General features: G+C 39.2%; 1 protein-coding gene across 4 annotated transcripts in view; it reads right to left on the minus strand.

Moving 5' to 3' along the window:
• Nucleotides 1-4079: 4079 nt before the first annotated feature.
• ctnnd2a (catenin (cadherin-associated protein), delta 2a) overlaps nucleotides 4080-22568 on the minus strand; it is a 282577-nt gene continuing 264088 nt past the window's right edge. For all 4 annotated transcript variants that reach the window (XM_084102138.1, XM_084102137.1, XM_084102140.1 and 1 more), the window contains 5 exons: nucleotides 20804-20888; nucleotides 14702-14828; nucleotides 8748-8879; nucleotides 7738-7814; nucleotides 4080-5908 (listed from right to left, as the gene is read on the minus strand). In XM_084102138.1, coding sequence (XP_083958264.1) covers nucleotides 5648-5908; nucleotides 7738-7814; nucleotides 8748-8879; nucleotides 14702-14828; nucleotides 20804-20888 — 682 coding nt within the window. In that variant the 3' untranslated portion in view covers nucleotides 4080-5647. The remainder of the gene's footprint in view (nucleotides 5909-7737; nucleotides 7815-8747; nucleotides 8880-14701; nucleotides 14829-20803; nucleotides 20889-22568) is intronic.

The raw sequence follows: 22568 nt of genomic DNA on the forward strand, positions 1-22568 counted from the left end.
GCCGCTCTGATCGATAGGAAGTGCTGGTTTGCCCACAACAGCAGCACTCGTGAAAGTCGAAGGCAAGGTAGAGACCTCGTGCCCCCTTGGTGATTGATTAAAAACACCACTGTGGTGTTGTCGGTGCGGACCAGGATGTGCTTCCCCGATAACTCCTGTCTGAAGTGTCTTAGGGTGAAAAGCACTGCCCATAGCTCTAGGATGTTGATGTGAGATGTCGTCTGCTGCAAGGTCCAATTCCCCTGCACACCCTGGTGTTGCCACAGCCCTCCCCATCCAGAGAGAGAGGCATCTGTTGTCACCACTTCCCTGCGTGATGGGGGTGGTCCCATTGGTACACCCCCTTGTAGAAATTGTTCCCGTCTCCAAAGCCTCAGGGAGACAGAGCAACTGGTTGTCACCAAAACAAGGGTATGTTGGTTGTGAACTGCTGACAATCGTCTGGCTATCAACCAATGCTGAAAAGGACGAAGGTGTAAAAGCCCTAAGTGAATGGCCGATGAAGCTGCCGTGAGAAGGCCCGCTTGCTGTAAGAAGTGGAGATAAGGTAGCTTGCGCCGAACCTGGAACCTCGCTATGGCTCCTCGTATAGCCTGCCTCCTGCATGCTGTGAGGGTAGCCCTCATTATTCTGGAGTCCAGATTTAATCCCAGAAAGCATATTGACTGGCATGGAGTAAGGCAGCTTTTCTCTAGGTTTACCCTCAGTCCTAAAGCAGTAACATGCTCCAGTAGGCGCTGCGTGTTGTCGGCTACTTGCTGAGGTGATCTGGCACAAAGCAGCCAATCGTCCAGGTAAGGGAGAATCAACATGCCCTCCCGTTGTAGAGGTTCTAGTGCCACTTGCATACACCGTGTGAATACACGGGGAGAGAGGGAGAGGCCAAATGGTAGGACTCGATATTGGTATATCCTACCCTGGAATGTGAACCGAAGAAACCTTCTGTGATGAGGTGCAATGGGGATGTGGAAATATGCATCCTTCAGATCCACAGAGGTAAACCACATGCCAGGTTCGACTGCTTGTAGGACATCCCTGACATGCAGAATGCGGAAAGGAAGGTGTTTGAGACTCCTGTTCAATCGTCTGAGGTCCAAGATTGGCCTGAAACTTCCATCCTTCTTGCGAACTAGGAAGTACTTTGAATGAAATCCCTCCGGGTGGACTCGGGAGTTTACTAGCTCTACCGCACCCTTTTCCAGTAGCTTCCGGACCTCGAGAGATACTGGAAAAGGGTGCGGTAGAGCTAGTAAACCCCCGAGTCCACCCGGGGGGATTTCATTCAAAGTACTTCCTAGTTCGCAAGAAGGATGGAAGTTTCAGAAGATTGGCCTGAAACTTCCATCCTTCTTGCGAACTAGGAAGTACTTTGAATGAAATCCCTCCGGGTGGACTCGGGGGTTTACTAGCTCTACCGCACCCTTTTCCAGTAGCTTCTGGACCTCGAGAGATAGAGCAAGCGCTTGACGAGGGTCCCGAACCACTGTGGGCCGAGTGTGTGTGCATAATTGGGGTCTGTGACGGAACTGAAGACAGTAGCCTGTGTCGAGGAGCCACTTGTTGTTTGTAATCCCTCTCCAAAGTTGTAGTTGAGAGGTTGAAAAGTGTCCCATCACAGACCCTGGACCATCACCGGCGATGGGGAGCGGTTTCCTTATCCCTGGGGAGGTGACAATAAGTCGCCACAGGGCGAGCAGGCGGTCTACGAGCACGGGATGCTTCCTTTCTCAAGTCATACCCAGGTCGAGTAGCCTGCTGTACAAGCCTGTAAGACTGTCCCTGCCTGTGTTGGAGTGGATTTGCATGACGAACAGGCATTCGATGTGAGGATGGTCCATAATTCACACTGCGCTCAAAGTGCTGGGACCGAGACTCCACTGTACGAACTCTGCACTTCTTGAGCGGCTGGACCAAAAATCTGCCCAGGCACCAGCGGTAGTTGACGAAGATTGCTACGGCAAGCCTCTGGAAGTTTAGACTGTGCTAGCCAAACCTGCCGCCTAGCCTGTGTAGTAAGCCCAAGAGCCTTTCCACTAGAGAAAGCGATTGAACCCAAGGCTTGTAAGGAAGCCTCAAGTAACTCTGATGCGGTATTATCTGGTGGGTCAGTACTCAAAGCAGAATGAAGTTTTAACAGAAGATGAGCCATGGAATTTCCCACACGACTCAAACCTGAGACAGTATTATAGATCTTAACCAACAGATCATCTGTGCGTCTACACTCTGGGTTAGGACAGCGAAGATTGTGTCGGAGAGCCTCATCTGGTGACACTATCAGTGAAGAAACACATGGCTCAACTGGAGGCATGTTACCAAGGCCCTTTTCATCGGCTTCAGCCATTGCCGCAAGTGTACGAGCCACGCGATCAGGTCTGGATAAAGGAGCTGATCGAAACGCAGCAGAAACAACATCTGTGAAGTCAGGACAACTTGGCATTAGGAAACCCTCTTGCTGGGAAACTGAGCGACGCAAGAGGTTTGACTGGCCTGGTAGGGGAGGAGGCGGATCCAAATTCCGCTTAGCGAGCGCCATCTTGAGTGTGTCCTGCAGAGAAAAAAACACTGAAGAAGGCGCATCCTGAAGGCCAGAACCGTTGTCGCTATGGGAACGTTGGAACTCAGAATGTGAGGGTATCGTCTCCTCCATGGGCGTATAATAATCCTGTTCCTCCCGGTCTAAGGAGTCAGAGGCCGCAATAGATAAAGTGTCTGGTTCTCCCCTGGAAAACCTGGATGCCAGCTCACTCCTGGGCAAGGGAGGAGCTAAAACACCCACCCCTGTCCCCTCACTCACATTCTGACGAGTAGGGGGTACAGATAATAAGGCTTTAATACCCTGAACTGTGTTCGCAAGCTCAGCTACTTGCTGGGTCAACGTACTTGACTCCGAGGAGGTTCGCATCTTCTTTGAAGGCCTTCCAGTCCCACTGACCACACGCTTGATACCCACATGTGACGCTGATGGAGCAGAAATCTTAAACTCAGGATCTATTTCAGCCAGTCAATGTTGTCTCATTTCCAAGGACATCAAACCACATTCAGGACATGGGTCTACTAAAGCCTCTCGGAGGTGATCGATGCCTAGGCAAGTAGGACATTGAATATGAGCATCCATAAGATCCATTGGACCTGAGCAGAGGGAGCACAAAGCTGTCATAACTTCCAGACCAGTAGTTGAAAAAACCCCTGGTCAACCAATGGGGTTATAATAAAGGCGTTACAGTTGCCACGATAAACCTTGTCAATGTATCACTCTGGTTAACCTATGAGCATACACAAAGTAGTTGTTTCAGACAATAAACAATATTACACGCAGTCTGACAGAACCCTGGTTAACCACTGAGTTCACGTGAGTACTCACCACAACACTGCTAGTAGCGATCGGTTCCAAACAAACCCTGGACAACCAGTGGGTATATGGTCCGATGCACGTCGACAATCCAATATTTCCCCCGAGACACAGCTGTAGCGGGGAGCAGTTGCTCACCAAAAACGCTGTGCACGCTCGAGCGAGATCTCTTTGCGAGAATGACAAGAGAACGACCGTGACATGAACAGAGCGGATATAGCTTCCGACACGTCATCTGTCAGGGTCACAGGTGACAAATTAATGCAAGATTCTCGATATGGCTCGCGAGACGCGACTCCTTCCACTATGTTCGACCGTCTCTGGCGGTCTGTATCAGTGAAATAGAATCCTGTATTCCTGTGATACTTTTGTCTTTTATGAGTTTAATAAAGCCTTCTTTAAAAATACACCAGGTAACCTGTAAAAACTGTTTCCATTGCAGTTTTGGGAAATATTCCTTTTTCGAATTGCCTGAAAAACCACCTCATGTGACCGTAAAAGCTTTTTTGTGATAAATGGGAGTTTTCGCGAAATTGACGTGTTTCCGTTGGTCGTATTTTTCAATTCGCGCAATTTAAAGGGTAATGGAAACGCGGCTACTGCTTTGTGCTAAACTGTAGCGAAACTTACCCCATAGCACCCCCTAGCGATAATACTGGTGTAACTGGTTTGAACGCAAATACATTCAGTGTGAATATCATGGCAAGTCTAGTGGACATAAGAACACAGCTTCAAATCGCAAAGAGTAATTTATTGTCCTGACATCAGAACATAATCCAAATCCAGCGTGATTATTTATGTAGCTTGGTAACAACACAACTGGGACCAGATCAACATTTCAAGTTTCATTTTCTCTTTTCTCTGCTGGAATCAGAACATGAAGGTAAACAGAATCGTTTTTCTTTTTTTTATACTAGTCTTTTCGGGTTTGTTGCTTTCAGTGACACTGACATCTGCACATAAAAATTATATAGATCTATATTTATATTCATATTTATATATTTATCATTCTCTATTAACATCTCAGTGAAGCAGTTCATCATCTCTTGTCAAGTCAAACAGTAGAAGCAACCTGTCAGAAACAAAGCCTCTCATATCAAACACTGATCGACGTACAGCACACACTCAACTAACATTGAAAGACAGGTTTTTTTTGTACATCTTTGGAGGGAATTAAGCTTGCAAAGTTAAGTTTTGCCCTCCTGGTAGTATTCCAGTGTTTTCTAGACGTCGCTTAATTCCAGTAAAACACACTTATGAAAAAAAAAAAAATGCATGTATAAATCGAAGAAATTATTAACTGAAAAACCTAAAAACAAAAATGTCTCCAGTGCTGATTGAAGAGATTTGAAAATTTGGCACAGTCATTTAGCACAGAAAACCGAGATCACGGTCTAAAACAGACAGTTTTCCTGCAAATATGGATGATAAGTAGCCGCATTTATTTTTATTCCACACCGAGTCATCAAGAAAGAAAAAAGTGAAATAAAAAAAGAATCTATGTCAAAAATCTACATCTATTTTTGTAGGCAGTGAGAAAGCACTTCATCGACGAGCAGAGGAGAGTGGAATGATGCTCCGGTCTTCTTCTGCTTTTTGTTTTTAGTTGCCACAGACATATTCACATTTTCAGAATGAACGATACTGGCATATACATCCTTGCTCTTCGAATGAAATTTTGGGAAAGGGACATTGAAGGTTAATACATCTCTCCAAGGACTTTTTTTTTGTCTTTTTCTTTGTACTGTAAAACAAATACCTAAAGCCACAGGAAGAACCGAGTGGTCTGAGTAATTTACACGATGCACTTGTGTAATGCATCTCTAAATACTTTACATCAAATTAAAAAAGATCAAATAAAAATAGAGGGGAAAAATGTGGAAAAAAAGTTTTGATCCACTGTGACGTGAAAAGAAAGTTTAGAAAAAGGTGAAAAGCTGTTCCCGTAGCTCGTTTTACAAACTTAATTTTCTTGTGCTTACACACTTCGCCGCCTTCTACTATACTTATTTTTTCCCTTTACACTTTTCAAATACCTTTCAATACAAACCCACTTTCTTCACCAAAGGTTAAGCTTTCTTTTCTCTTTAAAGTACGTGCTCTTTCTCATCTCACGCGCATTCTTTCTCTCTCTGTCAAGGCCTTCTTTTCTCTCTCGCTTTCTTTTTTTTTCCTAACTCATTTTCACTATGGAACCAGCTTAGACGAACAAAACTCTCTGAAAAATGTTTTGTGACACGCATGCACATGCAGTTTCCCGGCCTCTCGACGCGCCCCACCTCCGCGAGGCTCCAAGTCCTAAACCCAAGAGTCGGGGGACGCGGGGTAGTGACTCGTTTCGTAGTTGAGTTCGCTATAGGGCCGGGCAGCGGAGTAGAAGTCCACGTAGTTCCCGGTGGACTTGAGTCCCAGGTGCATATTCAGATCGGTGGCGGGAGGGGGGCGATGGACCTGATCCTCAAAAAATGGCTCCTCAAAGTTCCTAGTGGAGTTTTGATAGATGGGATAGGCCTCGTAGTCCTTGTGCGGGGGCTCCTGTGGTGCGGGAGGCACTGGGACCTGAGAAGAAAGAAGCATTTGTGTTGTTCAACAGAATATATTTATATATATTATTGATGTATATATATATATATATATATATATATATATATATATATATATATATTTATGTATATATTTATAAATTATTGCTGTCTTAAGAGTTTCCTGTATAATTATATAATTTCCAGCTATTATTGCACATTTTCTTTGTGAAGAAAGCATACTATTTGTTAAAAGCGCAAGAATGACATGCATTTATGAATTTACTGCTGTCTTTTTTTTAAATATACTTATAACTTCAAAAATTTACAGCTATTATTACATGTCTTTGTAAAAAAACAATATTTTATAAATAAAAAAATAAAAGTGTGTGAAAAATGTATAATAATAATAAATATAAATATTTTTAAAATAAATGTATAAAATATGTAATAAATAATACAAATATACATTTACAATTAGAAATGTAAAATTATTAGTGCTGTCAAATCGATTAATCGTGATTAATCACATTTAACAATTATGTGTGTGTGTATATATATATATATATATATATATATATATACATATATATACATATATACACACACACACACATATATACAGGATACATACATATATACATATATATATATATATATATATATATATATATATATATATATATATATACATGCATATATACATGTACATATACACATACACACATACATACAGTACACACACATTATATATATTTACACATTTTTTGTTAGATGGGATTTATCGATTTGACAGCACTATAAATTATTCATTTGAACATAATAAAAAGCTCAGTAGGCATAATTACTGGCCCAACATAGCAAGCAGAAAAAAAATTCTTGCCCTTTTGAATCTTTATACCTGATTGAGTTAAATTAATTAAATAAAAAATTAACATTCTGTCATATACTCATTCTCACGTCATTCCAAACCCATATGGACTTTCCTTATTTGCAGTGAAACACAAGGGAAAGTTCACACTGATCTTTATTTTTTTTTATCATGTGCAGATGTACAGATGAGTTTTAATATATCATAACATTCTGCATTCTTCATAACATCTCCATTTGTTCTCCATGGAAGTCAGCAAGTCGTGCTAAAGTTTAGAACCACATAAGTTGGTAAATGATCACAAAATGTTCATTTTTGAGTGAACTAACTCTTTAAATTCAAGTTATTCAGTCCTTTCAGAGCTGCTTTGGATAACAGAGAGACTCGAAGCAGAAAATTAGATGTTACTAATTGAAAAAGATGCAGAGCTGAATGCTCTCCAGCTACAGAAAGATAGATCCATGTGGAAGCCAGGCTTATCGGCACCCAGCCTCCTCGCAGCTGCTCGTCTGGGAAAGCATTACTGTCAACTAGCTCAACATACGCTGTATTTCAGAAGTGTGCCAGGGACATCTGGCAAACTTTATCCCTATGAAATCTGAAAATTTACTATTATGAACCTTGTCAAGTAGAAGTAATAGATCTTCTATATGGCCAAAGTGCCAAATATACTTCATCACTTGGAAGCATATAGTTGCTATTCATTAGCATAGCATGTCGGCTCACAAAGTCAAATAAACAACATCTGACAGGTCTATGCATGAATGAATACATCTTCATGCTTTTGTTTGCCAACACAGTTCTGGATTGGTAGATAGACAGCTGCCTTGTGTTGAAAACATGCGCTAATGACTTATTCTCACATAACAGTTGTAGTAAATATAAATGGTGTCTGAATTTAGGAAGGATTTCCACAGTCAGAGACACATTTCACATGCTGCAGTCCCTGTTTGACCCTGGTTAGTTGAGTCGTCTCAGGCTGATTCATGGCTCACCTGGTTGTGTTTGATCTCGTCATTTGAAGTCTCGTATGAGTTCCGGAACAATGTGGATGTTCCACAGGAGGTTTGAACTGCGGGATGAAAGAGAGAGTCTGAATGTGCAGAGAATGTTTTAGTGTTTTTTTTTTATTATTAAATAAATCAAGCATTAAACAACTATGAAAAATTCTGGAAATTGTACTCGTTGACAGTGAAACAAATTCAACCTTTTATAAGATGCGCTGGCAGGGATGTAGCTAAGAAAATCTGGGATTTTTATTTAAAGTGAGGAATATGATAAATTTGATATGATTTTTCGCACATATATTAAGATATTAATAAAATCTATAAAATATCCATCCATCCATCCATCCATCCATCCATCCATCTATCTATCTCATATTTGTTTGACATATTTTGACACAAAATACACTCAATTAATAATGGATCTTACATCAGTCCTACTAGAACTATTGTATCCACATTAATATTTACAGTATATATTCAAATTATGAATGTAATTATTAATATAAATGTAAATTAATACAATATTAATATTATAAATACATAAAATAACAAATATTGATATATTAACATTACTATACATCAATATCGATATCATTTGCACCAATATAACAATACACAGACATAAATGGCAATATTTACCTAATTATATATATATATATTTTTTTTGACTCAAAACAAATGACTCGCATAGATTTTGTTGATATTAAGAGTTTTAAATCGATTCATTAATGGATATAAAACCACTGTGATGTTTACTATGTTGCTTAATTTTGAATTAAGCAAAATTATTGTAAATATATTCTCTGGTGTAAAACTTGACATTCTGCAGCAGCAGTTGAAAAATTATTCAGCATAGATGCATTCATTTCACATAAAAAGCTCAGAAAACAAAGTGGAACCTACAGTTCTGTAAGTGTCTATATAGTTTACTTGCTGTTAAGTGCTTCAAACTCCGTGTCTCTTCCTCCTCCTCCTCCTCCTCTTAAAGTTAGACCCACCTGCCATTGTGTCTTTTCTGGAGGTGTGCTCTCCTTTGTTTCCATGGTAACCGGCGTTGGTTCCAGTGGAGTCGTAGTCGCTCTTCCTGTCCTTGAGGCTGATCATCTCTCTGGGTGAGGCGGGGGCGCTGGCTGCAATCCAAATAATCACACAAACCATTCTTACTGAGCATCTGGAGACACACTGGCCTGATTTCACACTTTGTAGCTCTCTCTCTCTTTTAACTGTTGTTGTTCTGTTTGCCTATTCTCATTTTGGTGTAACCAACTTGAACTTTTCAGTTCTCTGCTCCCCCAGCTCCCACCCTCAGTGTCTGTTTATTTTGTCCAAATTATTATGTCTCTCTCTGTTTCTTACTGACTTTGTTCATCGTTTCCTGCCTGTACGAGTCTGAACATGCAGAGATGTGCATCATTATTCATCATTAGTGCTGTTTAGCATGACAGCATGAAGGACGTTTCCAACAGGTCTTCAACAGCCAGCTCCAATCTACCCCGCTTTCCCAAGCCACGAGAAACAGTAAATCACACAAAACCCACTATATTTGTCCTTGAAATGCCATTCTCTGAAAAAAAAGAAAGAAAAAAAGTCAAGGCACAACAGAAAATTGTGAAGGTACAATTTTGAGTGGTTATAAGAACGTTGCTATATGGTTGGGTAGCCCCGCTCCTCATTACTGTATATTAAACATCAAATTCATTCTGATTGGCTGTGATTGTGTCACATCCCATTGTGTGGACAGACAAATTGCTCATCTCTGGAAATGCCACAGACTTTTGAAGTGCTAGTAAAGTTAATTAAAATACATCACAACTATACATCTCCTCCATTTCTTCAGACATAATTATTATAAAGGCAGCATTCTTGTTTGGTAACACTTTAGTTTATGGGGTCCAATTCTCACTATTATCTATGACTTTTGCCTCAATAAACTCCTAAGTACTGCTTATTAAAAGTTAGTAAGGTAGTTGTTAAGTTTAGGTATTAGGTAGGATTCAGGGATGTAGAATATGGTCATGCAGAATAAGGCATTAATATGCTTTATAAGTACTAATGAACAGCCAATATCCTAGTAATATGCATGCTAATAAGCAACTAGTTAATAGAACCCTAAACTAAAGTGTTACCTCTGGTTTTATCTAACTGTATCACTTGAAGTATATTCAGGCCGTTCAGAACATCTGTATGAAGGTCACAGAGATCGGGAATGAGTCTTCCCTCTGTGCCTAAAAATCCCTTCCAGCCTCAATGCTCTAACCGGATCAGCGCCACTCCCCCTCTGGCCCTCCTACAGCCTGGTCTGATAGAGCCTGGATCCCTGGATCCTGGGCAGCGGCGCTATCTCCAAAGCACACAGCTACCCAAGGGCTCACGGGCACGGAAGACCTCTTTGGCCAGCACAGAGGTATTTAGACACACCCACGTACACACACACACACACACACACACACACACACACACACACACACACGCACGCACCAGCACACACACACACACACACACACACACACACACACGCGCGCACACACACACGCGCGCGCACGCACACACACACACGCACACACACACACACACACAATGATCAGCCCTGACCACAACACATAAACCGGCTCATATACACACGCTCTTTTACAAACAGACTCCAGTTTTCACCAATAAAACACATAATAGCTTTAAGCACCACTCTACCCACAATGGCCAAGAGAAAGATTAGCATGCTAATTATTTCAAACCCATAATCAGATTATATCTGCAAGTGATTTAGCCTCCTCTAAACTGCCTTGATATGACTCCTAATCTAATCATTGCTCCTCAACAATGCATCATATTGCAAAAATATGCACATTGCTGATTATCAGTCTTAAATATCGAGAAGCTCCGGCTGTTATTGAGTCAACAAGTGCAGAAACTCTCAAAGGCTTCGGTCATGTTTCCATAAACCTCACGAATATGGATTCTGAGAAACACGCAACACAGTTTTGCAGGAAATCAGTACTGATGCATTTAACTCAATGTGCAGTTCGTGCTGATTTGATTTTCTTCAGGTAAAGCTTTGACTTTACAGAACAGTTGATGACCTTAATGGTAGAAAATGAAAACAATACGTTTCGAAAGACATGTAAGAAAAACTGATATTGTGAAGAGATGTGCTCCACAGCAGATTCTAGTGATTTCTGCTGGCGAAAGGGCTTTTGTGTCTGAGCTCCACAGGCATCAAGAGCGGAACATTATTGCTACACTTATATCACGTATATCTACTTGCCTACAGCACTAAAAACACTAGATTATGTGAGAAATATGTCTTGATATACCAGCTAATATGCACAACAGTTTGCTAAATCAACCATTATTGTCAATGAATCCCACTCAAATGGAAGTGAATTCCTATTAAATCGTGCAATTTTTTGTTGTAACTGACATTAACCATTTGTTGAATGTTAGTTAACTTGACCAACCATGTCACATAAGGTACAAAAGGACAAAGGAAAGCAACAATTTGCCTGTATGTCTATGAAACTCAGATGTGAAGGCCAACCTTGCCCTTGTTTCTCAGAAATGTAACATGAGGGGCAAACACTCAAGAAACTTAGCTATCATATATTGTATTTTATTGCATATATTGTGCAGATTGCTTGCTGGCACCTGTGGTCCATTAAAGATACAATTAGTATTTGATATTTCCACTTAAACACCAGGAATGGACTCAGTTGTACTATAATAATATTAACAAAGAACTCTTGAGTTCTGCCCTCAATGTGTAAATAGCTGGCGACGCTACATCATGGTTGCTGTGTTCTTAGGGTCTGGCACCCCATAAAAGTATTTTTGAAAGACTTGTCTGGTGGCATTGGAAGCATCACCTCCATGCTTCATGATTAAATTATAAAAGTGAGCAAAATGTGAGCAAAAACGTGTCAACTGCATTGAAGTTCATGCCAAACTGCTTGATGTGGCTTCAGTGACCAGGCAGAGCTCCAACTTCACTGAGCAACAGCCTCAGTCACACATTGATCTGTGTGTATTTTAATGTGAGGTCAGTTGATATTAGTCACACTCCTTTCTATCTATCATTCTTAAATGAAAATGAATACACTAAGGCATAAAGTAAAAGGAAAAGAGTTTTTTTTAGTTAGTAGTCTACATAAAATATTCACACATGCACCAAGCACAAAACCTAATCTACTCTGTAAACTGTGCGATGAATGCTTTCATGATGCAAATTCAAAGATGAGCGCTTTCAGTGTATTTGTTGATTATAATGGGAGCGATTCACTTTTTGATGTCACAACGCTCTGTTTGTGTCTGGCATAACTATACGTTTACGGTTGCCAAGCAACATTGCAACTTTCTGCATTAAAACAGAATTAGACTGTGAAGTGTCCACAGGTAATTTTACAACAGCGTCAAACGTGGCTCATCCAATTATATGTATAAGCAAAACATTTTTTTTTCTTTTACATAAAATGAAGCTGTTTCTGCACTTGAGCCAGACTTATTCAGTTGTTATGAATAAACGTATGTATTGGTTTGCATCCAAGTTCCAATCAAAAAGACAATAATAAAGAAACAACCTTTCATTTGTAAAGCGAATTATTTACAGAATTATTAAAAATAGGAACTACTACCTGATAATATATAAAAAAAAAAAAACATTTTTGGGTTGAAGCTTGAGTTGCTCTAATTTTATACTTTATTGACTTCAATTGGATACTACGGTGCTTAATTACTGCACAAAATCATATTCATAAACTACATTTAATATATAAAAAATATCCAAAAAGATTGTTTCAAATATTCAGATTTTTCTAAATATTGCCACTTTTTATTGAAAGGACAACAGATAGAATGTGTTGAGAAGGAGGGTGATCAAATGGCCTTTAATTTGAACTAAAACATGCATTAACCTCACCTGCTATGCTGGTTTGTTCAATTTATTATTATTATTATTATTTTTTTTTTTTTTTTTAAATCAGAGCTTAGCACAATAGAAAGGCTGCCTAAAAAGCTCTTTCAGAAATGTTGCCAGAACTGGTAATAATGAATTTACACATAAATATTATTTTCCCCACAGTGAATGCATGTCTCTAATGCTGCAACAAAATGGCATGGTCATGGTATTGGAAATAATTGCAGCGTTTGCCATTTTTGCTGTATTATTTTGGCTCTTCACATGTACTGTATCTCAGGAAATGTTGAGTAGCACAGGCGAGGACACTGATGTCACATTCTGATGCTATGAGCTAAAAAGCACAGCAACTCTCCAGTACGCCTACAAAATCTTTCCCACTCTCTCTCCAACCTTCCTTCTCTCTGTCTTACTCTGTGTGCTTTGATCTCTTGCAAAAATCTTACGTTCACCATTTTCATGACAAACGCTGGAGCTCAAACCGTAGAGGAAAAGCCTGCAGACAACAAAACAGCATGAAACCAGCTGCAAGCCAGTGGATGACTGAATACATCAGAGATTCAACAGAGAAAAACAAGCAGAAAACAAATCAATGTATTTTAAAAAGCTGCACAGAGCATGTTGCAATCATGCGAGCACTGCTCTACGTCAAATTTCATATAGCGCTAGTCAACTGAATCCACAGTGTCACGGCAAAATAAATCACATTTTACATTAAATGTGAGCTTGCAGTCTGAATTGAATGCAAAGACAACACACTGTCTGCATGTAAAGACACACAAACAATGTGTTTAGATGAATCCGTTTAATGAAAGAATAACTCTTATGACCTGGATCTTTTCATGAATCACTCAAAAAGATTCTGAAAATCTGCCTAAAGGATCCTTCACTGCATGAACTCACTGAATCCATATATTTATACCTGATTTACTGAACCCCAAATATTTACTTTCTGACATGATAAAATCCAATCAATAACTATTGAGTAGTTAAGGTTTGTCAAACTCAATTTATATCATTACTGGCTGGTTCTGCTTTTTGGGATATATATATATAATGTATACATGAAATCATGCTCTTCTTGTGAAATTAATGATTTCTTTTGTAGAACAAAAAAGATATTTTGAAGAATGTTGGTAACCAAACTAAAAATATATTGAAAATACCAATTCAGATGCAGCTTCTGAAAATAAATAAATAAATATGGCCATCTGTTGTAGCCTAAAAGTTTATGTGTAATAAATTCAGTGTTGAATCAAATACAATTTTTCTTTCTAAAGTTACTTTTTGTAATGTCTATTTGATGCATTTCTCATTTAACACAATAATGACTTTAAATTAATATTTGATGTGCGATTAAATTGCAATTAATTAGATTAATTAATCGGCACATCATGTAATTAATTAGATTAAAAAATATATATTTATAATTATTTAACATTTATATTTAATTTAAAAAAAAACTTTAAAACTGCAGGATAACACAAACTATATACTCATAAGCCACAGAATGGCCTGGGACGGAATTCAATACAAAATTTAACACAACACTTAAATTTTTCATTGAGAAAGAAAGAACTTCATTTCATCACTCTGTTCACCTTCCAGCCATTTAAAGACCCATTAGTCCTAAAAATCCTGAAATACTGCTCTACTTCCGCCGCCAACGGCCCTCTCAAAACCTGAATCCAGGAAAAGTACTTTTCTGCTTCAGCGAGATGCTAAGTCCACCGGAAAAGGTATTAGAGCCACAGCCAGCCGGCCATGAATCCACTAACCCCACTAGTAGAGTGGATCATTAACCTTGAGTCCCAAGATGCACTGAAAAATCCCCATCAGTTTAATAGGATTCTATCAGGGTTAGAGAGAGAATCAAGCTACTATTTGTAATTGTTTTAAATCCATAAAGATCTGGAGTTGTTAAATCAGACTTCAGGACCACCAACATCGTGACTCAATGTTTCAGCACTTTCGATCAAAATGTTTACGTTGTCTTTGTTAAGAAAGAAAAAAAGAACATGTGAAGGAAGAGATTTGTAAACTCACCTGATCGATTGTTAGGTGAGGTCCGGACCGGAGAGACTGACGGAGTGCGTGAGGATGAGTACGGTCTCTGTCTATCTCTCTCTATTGTTGAGGCAGAGCCAACAAAGTGATACTGCGAGTAGCCATCCTAGAAAATAAATACAGAGACAGAGAAAAATCTACAATAATGCACAAAACAACATGCTTTCTTCAGGATCTATGTACGCTACATTAGCCCACTGTTATTCTGTCAGTTTAGTTTAAGGCCTCACAGTGTGGAGTCATTGCAAAAATCAATGACCGGATGAAGGTTCAGAAATCAATGGACGGATGATCTGGAGTCAGTGGTTGTGGAGAAAGCCTGTTTGATGTGTGACTAAAGCAACCTGAAAGGCTGATGGAGGAGATAAAATAAAGCCATTGGCCACCGGCTCGATGGCACGTCAACTGCTGAAGTTGTGGAGATATATTGTGCATTACTAGTTTTAAAATATGACTGTATTCTTTAAAATTGGACTAAGGTGGCTGTATAAGATATTATGAGCATGCATGAGATTATAAGTTTGCCCTCACTGAATAAAAGATCAACTGATTCATACAGCTGATTCATGTGGACATTTATGTAAATGCAGAGCAGACAGCAAGAATAAAAGTAAAGCTAAGCAATGAGGAAACAAATTCATTCTATTACAAAACTCAAAAGTCTCACAAGGTCTCAGAATGGGTCAATGAACAAGTTTTGCAAGCTAAATATCAGGCTATAAGGAAACTGAGCAGGAGACTGTCTGAAAACTGCAGTCTACTGAACAAGTTTTTTAACAGGGACACAGAACACTACCCTTGACATCCCATTTGCCCCTCCGTGACATTCCTTTTGTTGGAAAGGTGAGGTATAGATCAAAGGGTCTGTCCCTCCGACTCTGTGCAGTTCAAAGCTGCCCCACTTTCCCAACACGGCTGAAACTCTGGCAGAAGGAGCCACCGCTCTCCAACTAATGTGCCTGTTGCAAATAATGACATTGGACAGGTATTTGAAGGCTCCAAGGGGCGTGAAGAGAGGAACGGAAAGGGGGAAAAACGGCACTTGTTGCCTGTCGACTAAAGACCTCTTCAGTAGGGGACTTAGTGATTTTCTTTTACTCACAATGTTGTAAGTATTACTTGAAATTTCAGGTTCCCACAAGAGGAAGAAGTGAGAACTTTTACCTTTATTCTTTATGATGATGAGTGGTTGGGGTGGCTGTACAATAAAAAAATACCTAGTTCTGTCAGGACCACTATCGTCAAAGATGATTGATGGTTAGCATACAGTTTGGATTGGCTGTATAGTTCTCTTTTGGGCAAGAACTCCGTGCGCATCCATGCACAGAGTCGGAGGGACAGACCCTTTGATCTATACCTCACCTTTCCAACAAAAGGAATGTCACGGAGGGGCAAATGGGATGTCAAGGGTAGTGTTCTGTGTCCCTGTTAAAAAACTTGTTCAGTAGACTGCAGTTTTCAGACATTCTCCTGCTCAGTTTCCTCATAGCCTGATATTTAGCTTGCAAAACTTGTTCATTGACCCATTCTGAGACCTTGTGAGACTTTTGAGTTTTGTAATAGAATGAATGTTTCCTCATTGCTTAGCTTTACTTTTATTCTTGCTGTCTGCTCTGCATTTACATAAATGTCCACATGAATCAGCTGTATGAATCATTTGATCTTTTATTCAGTGAGGGCAAACTTATAATCTCATGCATGCTCATAATATCTGCGCATCCATGCAGCCTAGCAGGAACCACTTATCATTGTAAATATTTTAAAGTACAACATCATTCGAAAAAATTGGTCTGATTCAAAGAGAAATCAGAATGCCAAATCCTGACTGACGAGAGCAGGAGCTGGGGATGGAGGAGGGAATTAGCTCCTGAGAAACGCGATAGCTGTTGATAATACTGGAGGAGTTTATATATGGGTGCTGTGATAGGTGTCGTATTCCTATAGGTAGACGTGGATCAGCTAAGAGTCAGCTTATGCGAGCTTGACTAACGTGACCTGCCAGAACTAACTAAACTTGATATACTTCCTTTGAAGACGTTCCCACGATTTGAAAACAATACATTCAAGCAAGACTGAGCTTCAATGTGATTAAAGAATCTTATTGCATTCATTACGTCCCATAACTCCTTTCTTTCTTCTTTATCAGGTCTGAGAGAATAATGTGCATTTGATTGATGGATTTTCACACTAAGGCAACTGATTTCAAAGTGTAAAAAAGGTTGAGCAGTAAATTCACTTGGATAAACGCACGTCTTATAGACCCGAAAACCTCAGTTAATTCTGTTAATTCTAGTTGAATGCATGAAGCATCATTACAGGACTGATTTTGAAAAGAGGACTGAAAAGACCAACCAGACCATGTAAAGATGAGGCATTTATTGCAACCTGCCTACCCATGATTACTCAATAATGCTGCTTAAGAGTCAGGCAGAAAAAAAAAAAAAAAACTTATGGTGTGGAAGTGTGCACTGAAGCAAGCCAATGGCAAGCGCTCATTATTATACTCCCAGAGGCGGATGGAGCCAGGAGCGTTGCTCTTGCTGCGTTGGCTCCCTTGGGTCGCTGAGGCAATTGACTACCCTGATACTTCCTCGTAGAGAGCGTTGGGGAAGGATGACTGTGGAATTGCATCTCAAGAGGCTGCCAGGCTGAATGTAACACCTCTCAGCACAACATGAGTGAGGCTTCAGGCTCAAGATCAATGGCATAAGCAACTTCTCTCTTCTCTCAGGCTAAAACTTCACTTCATCTTAGTCCAGCTCTACGTCATTCTGAGTAAATCAAGCCAAGTGCTGCTGGGCTTTCTCACAAACACACACCTTATTAGTAGATGGAGCTGGAACCATCTGCACTTCTTCAAAGATCTCTAAGTATCTCTCAATTTTAAGTCTTTATATGAATTAAATGCAATTCATAAATGCATAATTTAGCGCTAAGTATATAAAATATATAGCACTTTTCCACAAATAAAATAAAATATCAACAAAATTAATAAAAAATATAAAACAATGGGTAACACTTTACAATAAGGTTTTATTACTTAACATGAACTAATAATGAACTGCACTTCTACAGCATTTATCAATCTATGTAAATGTTAATTTCAACATTAACAAATACATTATTAAAATCAAAAGTTGTATTTGTTAACATTTGTTAATGCACTGTGAACTAACACTAACGTTAACAAAGATGAACAAATACAGTAACAAATGTATTGCACATGGTTAGTGCATGTTAGTTAATACATTAAAGGGGTCATGAACTGGCTTTTTACATTTTTTTATATTGTTTTCTGAGGTAAACTTATGACGTTCGCTTGGTTTTTACATTCAAAAACATCAAAATGAATAAGTAATAGGCTATTGTCTACCCTGGTTTTGAGCCCAGCTCCTGAAACGCTCGGTTTTTATGGGCATGCCGCATTGAAGACTTGGAAGTAAATGCCCACTATGATTGGATAACAGTTTTGCATATTATAATGAGTTTCATTTAATGCGCAAATCGGTGGGCGGGGCTAAACAGGCAGTGTTGAAGTAGGCGTTGATCTTCTTCTGCGGAGGCGGTGTTTTATTCCCTTTGACGTCATAGATCCATAGTCATAGTTAACGTCATAGTCGTTCGCTGTGCCTGGTGTCAATAAAAGCTTTTATTGGACTAACAAGGAAGTTTTCAGTTCTGAAACTTGCAGGATATTCTTATAGTACTGTATGATGACCTCTTATATGTCAAAAGCGCAAGGAAAATTTGATTTCTCAGTTCATCGCCTCTTTAACTAATGTTAACAAATGAAACCTTATTGTAAAGTGTTACCAAATTAAGTATAAAAATTAAATGAATAAATTCAAAATTAAATTATAAAACAAGAAACCGAATGAAAATAAAGCATACTGGACATACACAACTTAATATATTATTAAACACGGAGTACATTATTAAAGACTGTTTAACTACATAACACAATTTCCTCCCATACTGGCTAGAAGCTTCCTGGGCACAAGGCCATTGTTCACAGCCTTGGGAAGTGTCTGGCTTCTCAAACCTCTTGTTTCTGCTTCTCTTGTGTTCCCTCTTCTCTCTCAGCTTCATCCGTCACACCACCCCAAAACACGAAGAATCGCGCCTCAGGTGGCCCGACTCATCCAAATTGACACCTTTCATTTCAACGGAGGGGGAGAAAGACACATCCACGTGGAACAACTGTCATTATGCACTCATGAGATGAGAGACCGGGCTCTGCAAATGTTAATAATAGCAATCTCTTTCTTGCTGCCCTTTGCTTAATACCATCCCCGGTGACATTTCCAGGGCTCAGCTGGGTTGGAGAGAACAGGTTAGGTTGCGGGAGGTTTTAAAAATCTTTGCAAACCCAGCCTGAAGAGGGTGCGAGGGGGCTCTATCCCTACAAAATCAATGCGAGAACTGTATATAATAAGCAATACTGTAGATTTAAGGACTTCAGCCTCTCTGATGAATCACTTACATGTATAGCTCTGGTTGTCCTCCACGCCCTTGACCTCATCCCTTTATATGTGTCAGCTAAAGCAGCTGTTCGATAACCTGCCTCAAGGCGGCATGCCAACACAACGCTGCTGAACCTGTGAGTGCTGTGGTCTTTTGTTCGATATTATTTATAGATGTTTAGTCAGCTAGCACAATGGGAATCAGCGTTCTAATTACTCTCTTTCATGATAATCTACGCATGCTACCTTTTCGTCAAACCCTCTAAATATTTTAAAAAAGACAGAGAGGGTAATTAATAGTATGTGCACATGAAATTAGAGCTCTTAATTCGACATTGGTTTCGATGGCGGCGAGCTCAGCGGGGTAAACTTGCAAACATCCATAATTACATATCATTACAGACATTTTCAAACAGGCATTGTGAATTAGCCCAGCGCTGAGCTCTCTTTTCCGACGTGGTTCGGGGAAGGGACGCCTCTATTCCTGCAGACACACTTCTAAACTCATCTCGGTGGTGCAGGCAGGCAGCTCGTGGCCTTTTACTCATCTCTAAAGGTCAGCGTGGCAGCCGTCGCCCTCTCCGTGGGCTGTAATTCTTCAGCACCAACTCTTCAGAGCAGACTTGGCAAAACGACACATTACAGAGCTAAGTCTGGAATGTTCCTCACCTCCCAGAATCGTATCTGTCAGGACGGAGATTGCTTAGTGAAGGGGAACGGTGTGTTCTCGCAGCCTAGAGGCTTCAAGTGCTTGTTAGGGGACCAAAATTTGCGTCCTCATGCTCTTGCAACCAGTTAATTTGGGAGAATATTAGTTTGGTTTGACCTTGTTAATGCGCTATTTGTTGTCTGTGTTTGAACACGACCCAAGCAAACTAGCTACATGTTAATAGGTTCATTCTAATTGCCCTTAATTTAAGTTTCATGAGCACATTGTCTATTTACTGGCCTCAAAGGTGCAGGTTTTACAAATGGAAACTATATAGTATACTATATAGTACTGTATAGTACTATACCTACAGTACCAGTTAGATTTTTTTTAAATAAATAAATAAATCCCCAAAGGTTGGCTAAAAAAGATTTGGTTTTGTATTTAAATAATAAGTCTGTTTGATAAGTCTGTTGTTAATTTGAAATATGGGAACATTCATTCAAGGTCTCTTCACGTCAATCTATTTGCGGTTCTATTCAGACCATACAAAACGTTGTAAATGCAGTCAGCGCTAGCCAAGGCCAAAGTTTGCCTTAATAATCTGTGAGAGACACGTCTGAATGGATACACACAATAGTAAGTGCAACAAGCGCTTGAAATGAAATATCTCTAAGCCTGGCCGTTACTGCTCAATAGAGCATTCTTTGGTAGTCACTGCGGATTAATGTTTGCAGTCGTGTACAAGGTGTCGTGCTGAATAAACAGTGGGTTTCACATCTTTGTCTAGGAGGAGGGGTATAAAAAAAAAATGCATCTCCAGTTTGTTTTCCATTCCAAACTATTTTCTCAAAAAGTTCAAACACAATCGTTTGGGAGTAGGAGATCAGTTAGCATGCTACATGAATTCCTCAGATTGGGATGGATGAAGTGGGACACAGATGTTGTGAGTGGAAGCAGCTCTCCTACCTTCTTATAAAGGCTCCGGAGATCTCTGTACTGCCACATGCTACTGAGAACCTGAGATGCTGCCTTTACCACTTTAGGTGAGTGTCTGCGAGAGAGAGAGAGAGAGAGAGAGAGAGAGAGAGAGAGAGAGAGAGAGAGAGAGAGAGAGAGAAAGAAAGAAAGAAAGAAAGAGAGAGAGAGAGAAAGAAAGAAAGAAAGAAAGAGAGAGAGAGAGAGAGAAAGAGAGTGAGAGAGAGAGAGAGAGGGAGAGAGAGAGAGAGAGAGGGAGGGAGAGAGACATACTTTGAAAATAAAGCCATTTGATAAAACTTTGAGAGCATGCTAGTGGAAGATTGATTCAATTAGTTATTTCATTATTTATTGAACCCTTCTAATTTATTAAAATAAATATTAGTAAACAAAATATAATAATGCAAAAAAATTAATAAAATAAATGATCAATTTGTTAAAAAAAATAAGACATGCAATTAAAAAAGGTCTTGGGTTTAGACACTCTTCTACTTATATAATTTGGGTTCAGTAAGATTTAAGGACATTTATTTACTTTTACTTTTTGCTTCTATTGATCAAAGAATCTTAAAAAAGACATCCTGAAAAAAATCAAAAATATTTTCACAGCCCAAATGTTTACAACATTGGTAATAATAAGAAATGTTTCTTGAGCAGCAATTGATTTCTGAAGGATCATGTGACACTGAAGACTGGAGTAATGATGCTGAAAGTTCAGCTTTACCATCAGAGGAATAAATTCTATTTTAAAATATATTAAAACAGAAAAGAGTTATTTTACAATGTAACAATATTTCACAATATTACTGTATTTTTGACTAAATAAATGCAGTCTTGGTGAGCATAAGAGACTTCTTTCAAAAACATAAAAATCTTTACAACCCCAAACTTTTGAACTGTAGTGTACTATTGATGTTTTGATGGATGACATCATAGAAAAATAATTATTTGGATAAATTGCATGTTTTAGGAACTAAATACAGAAGCCATAGTCAAACCCAAATCTCTAATATATCTAGATGAGCATAACAGAGACACATTTAAAACAACACATTTTCCAGCAAATTGAATGTAAAAGGTTTACAAAATAACCAAACTCACACAAGATCAAAATGCCAATACCAAAACATTACACAAGAAAATTAAAATCCAATCCTGGGACATTGTTGCTGAGATGAATGTACTTTCTCTGTTTTCTGTGCAAACATCTCACACGGACAGCAGCTTTTGTTATGATTAACAATGCACCACAAACAAAAGAAACAATCTCTTGGTTCTCAAAAATGACACAAATTGTTTGACTTCAGCCGATTTGATAGAACAGCTGTGTCTTTTGTCTTTCGCCGAGCCGAGCCAACCCATTTCAGCTCAAAGGACACAATGGAACAATTTACAATTGCCACTTGAAACGTTAGAAGAAAATCTTTGACGTTCTTGAGTGAACACGACTTTAATAGAGGAAATGAATGCCGCTCATCCTTCATAATTTCTTTACATAAATGACAAAATGCATTCTTAAGGGTGGAGCTGTACGTTTGATTTGTCCCTTCACCTCATCTTTCAACATGGATTTTAACACTCTCAAATCTTCAGTTGAGTCAGGCCCTTTCTTCGCTGTGAATTCTGCATCGGTGCAGGTTTCAGAGAAGGAAAATAGTTAGTTACATAGTTAGTAAAAAGTAGTTTGTCAAATGAGTAGTATGTCTGAATATATACACAAATGAGCCAAAACATTATGACCAGTCACAGGTGAAGT

Source organism: Abramis brama (genome assembly GCF_963993115.1).
Source record: "Abramis brama genome assembly, chromosome: 24".
Classification (NCBI taxonomy): Eukaryota; Metazoa; Chordata; class Actinopteri; order Cypriniformes; family Leuciscidae; genus Abramis; species Abramis brama.